We start from the raw sequence: 7,042 nt of genomic DNA, 5'->3' as shown, positions 1-7,042 counted from the left end.
AATCTGCAATTTTTGCTCCTACCCTATTTCTCCTATTTCTTGCATTATTTATTGCATGCATACATTTGCACAAATTCTCTCTCTTGTATCTAGCCTTCAATTCTTCATCATGGTGAGAGACTTGGACCCTACTTTAGTCCTTATTCCCTGGATATTCTTAGCATCCACTGAAACCCTTGTCTCCTTTCTCACTCCCAAATCCCCCCACTTTAGCTTCCCATTTCTAGATTTCCTACCTTGGCCCCAAACTTAGTTCCTGTTCTGTGTCTCTTGATCTCCAAAGTATCTTCTACTAGAACCATCAATGTGTGAAGTGTTTACTCCACTATAAGACATAAGACAGAGCAAGGAGAGCTGAAAACCTGATACAGCTGTCAGTACTACTGCTCTACAGTTACGTTCCCAGACAGACTTTGGCATGGGAAAGAACAGAAATTTGGCTCTGTAGTTTCCTTAATACCATTACCTCAGGTGCACTATTGTTCAGTCTTCTTTTACAGGTTGGCAAGAACCCAACACTAATGCTATTTCTTTGTGATATGCGTTACGAACTTTAAACCAAGGATAAACATATGAAGTTTCAGAGCATAATATGTTGATACACTGGGGACAATTTGCATTTTGGAAGAGTACATAGGACAATATAGGACAAATATGGACAAAGTTGAATATATGTGACTTCAAACATTAGCTTTTAGGAATAGCAATTTTTTTTTTCCTACATGGGTCTTGAATTCTGTCCTATGAAAATACTGTTTTACATGAGGTATGTGGGTTTTTAAGTTCCAAATCTAAATAACAGGCCAACATTGGCAATTGGAAAGAACATCATTTAAAAGAATGTTCCTTCAGGATAGGACTGGTGTCTTTTCATCTCTATTTGTTCACACCTAGCTCAGCTAGTTCCTGGCATAGAGTCAGATTTCAATAAATGTTGATGAATGTTGTTTTTAAATAAACAGAATGCTCTTGGTGACTATGTCTATTGAAGCAAGTATTCCTAACAGAACTAAATTATTTATCTTAAACTCAGCCTCTCTTCTTCTAAGTCCTTTTCTTTGTTGCTTATTTATACAGTGTGCAATTAAATGTTGGCGATGATGGAATATTGGTTGAATGCCCAGACCAAGAGGAAAGATTCACACCCTGTCTTATTCGAATATCACACTATCTTTGGATAAGGGAGTCAAGAGTTGGTTTGGAGCTTTTGTATTCAGTTTGTCACTTTGTTCATTATTTGTCCGGCATCCTTTCTGGTTGACAAAAGGAGGCACAGTCCCAGTGGGAGCTCTTTGAGGCAGGGCTTCTGTTCTGTTCATCTTTATGCCTCCTATTAACACTCCTGTAACACCCTTTCCTTTAGTTAAAGAGGCAAGGAAATGACCACTGTTTGTTAAGTGTCTACTAAATCAGGAACTGTTCTGGGCAGATTATACAAATGGTTCCATGTAATCATGCAGAAGTCTTAGGACATCAATTATTCTTAAGAGTTGAGAAAACGGACAAACACTAGGCTCAAGGAATTTGCCATATTCACATAGTTATGAGCTTCATCATTGTACACTCAACCACTAGGAGAGTGCCCACATTATATATGTTGAGCAAGTAAGTGGACATATGCTACAGTCTGTTCTGAGATGAAAGTACTAATTCTGAACACTATTTAGTGTTGTCTCCCCAATCAATATGCTCTATTTTAAAGCAACAACAATGATTTGAGATGTTTTGGTGAACGTACAATGTTTTTCACGTTTGACTTATACATAACAGACATTCGTCTAATTATATTTATATACACTTTTTTTCATAGACATCCAAGTGGAGAAGATGAGTGATCATTTAGATCAAAATCTCAGAGGGTCCCAGGAGAGGCTAGATTAGAAGTCCTTTGAGTTGAGAGCCATTAAATCAAAGTATCAAATATTTTAAGGGAAGATTAGTGGCAGAGGAATCATCTAAGAAAACTGAGGAGGATCTGCAAGAGGGGGAGAGAACCAAAGACAGCATTGTTAGGAAGACATGATCCTGTCAACTGTGGAGAGAATGGGAGAGAAGAAGATGGGCACAGGGACAGGGACTGTGGGCCTCCTATTCAAAAAGGACGGCAGGAAATTGGCAAGCAAAGAGGGGAAACAAGGACGAGGCAATCAGGTGGATGTTTTTGGAAAGTTGAATAGAGAATTATTTGAAAAGTGGTAAGATGGAATAAAGAAGAATACCTAAGGAGGATACTGTAAACCACTGGAAGCGCAACTGGGCAAGAGACACACCACTTTCTCTGAGGCAGGAGGTGAGAGGTAGGTGTATTGGAAAGCAAGGCATGGGAAAAGTGATTTGCTCATATTATAAGCTCAATTATAATTTTAACAAGTTATGTGAGATCTTGTTAGGGTAATGATAATAAATGGCTCAAAAGCAAAATCCTCCCTTTCCTCACAGGGATCTTAATGCATAAATAGGACAAACAGAGAAGCACAATTCACAATAGCTAAACTGTGGAATCAACCTAGATGCCCTTCAATAGATCAATGGATAAAAGAAATGTGATATATATATATGAAATGTGATATATATATATATATAATGGAATATTACTCAGCAATAAAAGAGAATAAAATCATGGCATTTGCAGGTAAATGGATGTAGTTAGAGAAGATAATGATAAGTGAAGTTAGCCAATCCCCCCAAAAAACAAATGCCGAATATTTTCTCTGATATAAGGAGGTTGATTCATAGTGGGGTAGGGAGGGGGAGCATGGGAGGAATAGACGAACTCTAGATAAGACAGAGGGATGAGAGGGGAAGGGAGGGGCATGGGGTTAGAAATGATGGTGGAATGTGATGGACATTATTATCCAAAGTACATGTATGAAGACACGAATTGGTGTGAATGTACTTTGTATGCAACCAGAGATATGAAAAAATTGTGCTCTATAATGTAATAAGAATTGTAATGCATTCTACTGTCATGTATTTAAAAAAAAAAAGAAAAGAAAGAGCTAAAGGAAAGATCCGACAAAAAGAAAAAAAGTTTGAGATCATGAGAAAATCATGTAGTCACCTTCTTTCCCTCTGGGTAAAAAACAGGTTAAAATGAACATGGTGGGGGGCTATGGTTGTAGCTCAGTGGGTGTGAGGCACTGGGTTCGATTCTCAGCACCACATAAAAGTAAATAAATAAAGACATTCTGTCCATCTACAACTAAAAAAAAATTTTAAAGAAAAGAACGTGGTGGAAATTCCTGAAGAGAAAAATGAGATCCATATAAGGTTTGAAATAATAGCTGGTCAGTACTATGCATGTCTAGAACGCTTGGTGGCTTTCATTTCCCATGCTTCCCATCCGCCCTTACTCCTGTGCACGTGTTTGTCGTCCCTTCTTCCTGCCACATTGCGCTCGCCATCTCCTCCTTACCTTACCTCCTTACCTTACCTCCTTACAGCAAGCCTCAACCCCTTTTCTTCTCTGACACTGGGGGTACTTATTACCTGGCTCTCAGCTGCCCAACCCATCTGCCATGCATCAGGGTTTTTGGGGACATGTTTTATCTCTCCCATTCAATGCTGTGTATCTAAGTCAGGGAATGTCTTCTACTGTTCTCTTGTTCTCCACAACCTCTTGAAAAAAAATTTACTAAATTAACATAATTCCCTTTTTACAGATGAGAGAATACACCTAGCTGAGATTAAATAATAGAATTTACAAATGTAGGATTTAGAATTGAAGTTCAAAATGCACCTCGTGTGATCCCCAAGCCTATGTTCTCTTCCTAAACGGTTTGTTCCTCTTGAAACTTAGTGGCAGGGGAAGGGGCCACGTGAAAGGAGAAGGGTAAAAACATAAACTAATCCACAAAGGCTCAGATGACCCCAGGAACATCAGCCGAGTCACTTTGTTTCCTCTTACAGAAGGATTTGTGATGCCATTGTCCTGTCATGACTTCCATTCCCTGGTTACTCTCGCCCTGTGAGACTCACACTCAAGTGTGCTCAAGTAGGGATCTAGCTGTTCCTTAGGGCATCTATGAACGTATACATAGAGATTACTAATGCCATTACCAGAATAATCATAGGTTACATTGTAAGCACAGTTATCTCATTCAGAACAAACCCATCTAATATATACCCTTGCTTTTATTAGGTATATTGCAAATTGACATATCTTAAAAGCAACTGTGTACACATCATATCTGTATATTTGTAAAGAGGGATCAAATAAAATGTATTTATAATTGAAAACAATGTGGTGTACAATTACGGTGACTCAGGCAACAGACCAAGTTGTGTCTTATCATATGTCTGCCCTAGTTTTTACTGTACCCAGGTGAGATTCTTTTTTTTGGAACTGGATGGCTCTTAGCTACTTTCCAAAGCCCACCTTTCAAAATGTTAGCTAATAATAATTAAAAGTAGTACACTTACAAAGAACATTTGTAGTTTAACAACGTAGGACCCCCAAAGGAATGACTATTGGTAGATTTCATTCACTGATTTAAGCTGTGAAAGAAAATTTTAGTTTTTTGGTATGATATTTGGAGAAATTACAGTCAGTACAAGGCAACCTTCTATTATGTCTAAAAATGAAGTCTATTCTGATTATATGGTTTATACAAAAATATGCCTTGTTGTATAGGAGTTATGGTCTTCTACTGTCAAGATTTAATTTAGTTAAAAAAAAATCCCTCCTTAGATCTTCCTTTTTTCTCTTGTATCAAACATACAGGACACGACAGCATTTGTCTTCTTTTGTGAAAATATCAGAATTACCTGGAAGCAAGGGAAGCCTTTTCTTTATCTATTATCTGGTAGAGGTGACGCTGAGGTTGAAAGGAAAGCCCATTTTTTTTTTGTAATTAATATTTTCCTTGTAATAACCTGGCCTTTTGATCTCCTTCATTTTTACAGTGCTAACTAATAGCCTTGACAACAGGTCCCTTTTTACTTTATGTCTTTGAAAGATTTGTCCTTAGAGTATGTCTCTTGTATCACAAATTTTATCTATAAAGGGTGTAGACAACTGATTTAGGGGGCTCCCAAGCGGTTTCCCATTTCCTTTTGCCTCCCTTTATTCTCTGCTTGCAGTAATCTATGAAAATGGACACAAGAGAAGTTCTTATGGATTGCCTTTGAGAAAGCAAGACATTGATAGAAAGTGGATCACAGCAGTCCAAGGGGATGATTCGCCTGCACTTACTGTAGACGTACTTAAACTTTGCAGATGGTGGGACCACAGGGAGCAAACTACAAAGGAATTCACAGCCACCACAACAATATGTGTTTGCTTGGAGCAACCAGGTTACATTTATTTGGTACCAAGCAAAGTGGAGAATAACCCTATAGTCGAGTTACTTCCTCTTTTGAGGAACCAAAAAGGCAGTAAATGTAGTTGAAAACAGAGAGACAGATTGTGGTCAAGCTTGTAATTGGTCCAGTGAGTGAACAGTCTCTCTTGGGAATGATCTGTGGTTCCTCAGGAAAGATGACTGGCCTAGAAAGAAGCCACTGGATGAACTCTTCTAACTTGGTAGCACTAAGGAAAAACCTCCACTTTCCTCCATGAACAAAAGTTAGCTTGATCCATGTTCCAAAGTCTGGGTAAATATAAATATTTGACCTTGCCTTTTTTAAGCTTCTTGATGCCGTTTTTATGTTACTTTCCTTCAGAATTTCAATTTGAGGAGAAACTGGTTTTTCCTCAAGATGACCAGTGGGCTCTGGATAACTGGGCATTTTCTCTGGTTCTGCTGGAGAGATTTCAGAATCTTTGGACCCTGATGTGTTCTTTGAAGTTTCTGATTGAATGTATTTATGAAGCAATTCTATGATTTCTTTACCTCTTTCTCCCTTCAGGACTTCTAAACAATGTGTGCTGGGGCAAGAACTCTGGTTTTCCAGCTCTGAAACCTTCTTCTTTAAAGCATCAATGTCTTTTTTCATAGAGAGGATATCTCTGGTGGCTGTGTCTTGTTTGTCTTCATTAACAGTCATCCTGGTTTCTAGGACCTTCATCTGCTTCTGATAATGGTCAATCTTTTCCTGGATTTTTGATACTGCACTGACAATATCGGTCATTTGGCCGAGGAGTTCAATTTGGGAAATTTTAATATCTTGCAGCATTACTGTAGGGTTCATTTCTTCATCCAAACTGACATCATGTTGATCACCACCACAGGAAGTCATTGTTGGATATCTAGTTGAATCTGGGCGCTGGATCTTACGTTTTTGGTAAACATTTTTAAGAGATTTTCTGATCTTGCAGAGATTTGAAGTCCACATATGTCCAGCAGCCGCTTTTGCCCTTTGGGTATGAAATCTGTACATCTTTCATTGCGAAATAAGATGCAAGGTATTGGGAAATGTGATCGCAGGAAGACGTAGTGTCAGAATGAAATGACCTTCTTTTGCTATTTGCTGGATTTCTTTCCTGGTAGCTGCATAGAAAGCTCTATTGAGAACAGCCAAGGCAACAACAGGTACTCTTAGTTGTTAGCTTCTTCATAGGTGGCCCAACTGGAGAATTCTGTGAAATAATTGTCAGCTGCATGGAATCCTTCCAGGGGTAATAATTGGCCTGATGCTTGATGTCACAATGTCTGCTGGCATAGAACTTATTTAAGCATATTACAGTGGTTCTCAAGATTTTGTCACAGAACTCTTTTTTTCACTTGTAAAAATTATTGAGGACCCTAGAGTTTTTCTTAATGTGAGTCATAGCAATTGATATTAAACATTACAAATTAAAACCAAGAAAGCCTTAATTAATTTTTTAAAAAATGATTTAATACTAATCTACATGACATATTTTTGTGAAAAATAATAGTTTTCTACAGAAAAAATGAGAAAAGTGACTTATTGCTTTACATATCTGTAAATGTTTAAAATGCCTGGATTTATAGATGATACCTATAGTCTCCTACCTGTTTTTTCATTTCTGATATGTTTTGATTAAGTGTATGAAAACAAAATGGCCTCTGGAGATATGTAAATTGAAAGGGGAAAGAGTATCTTACCAGTCTTTTCAGATAATCGAGGATATTATTCT

The 7,042-nt window shown here is 37.8% G+C and overlaps 1 protein-coding gene across 1 annotated transcript; it reads right to left on the bottom strand.

Annotated features, from left to right (window-relative positions):
- Nucleotides 1–5,334: 5,334 nt before the first annotated feature.
- On the bottom strand, nucleotides 5,335–6,321 carry Ccdc54 (coiled-coil domain containing 54). Its single transcript, XM_026393756.2, has one exon. It carries the CDS (start codon nucleotides 6,319–6,321, stop codon nucleotides 5,335–5,337), a length of 987 nt encoding a protein of 328 aa, XP_026249541.2.
- Nucleotides 6,322–7,042: the final 721 nt, after the last annotated feature.

This window comes from Urocitellus parryii, chromosome 2, assembly GCF_045843805.1.
Source record: "Urocitellus parryii isolate mUroPar1 chromosome 2, mUroPar1.hap1, whole genome shotgun sequence".
In the NCBI taxonomy this organism is placed as follows: domain Eukaryota; kingdom Metazoa; phylum Chordata; class Mammalia; order Rodentia; family Sciuridae; genus Urocitellus; species Urocitellus parryii.
The sequence above is the reverse complement of the archived record's forward strand: the minus strand, read 5'-3'. Positions and strand labels throughout refer to the sequence as shown.

Bases quoted from the DNA above. Each gene is read 5' to 3' on its own strand.
- Ccdc54 (XM_026393756.2), bottom strand. From the start codon at position 6,321: ATGTACAGATTTCATACCCAAAGGGCAAAAGCGGCTGCTGGACATATG.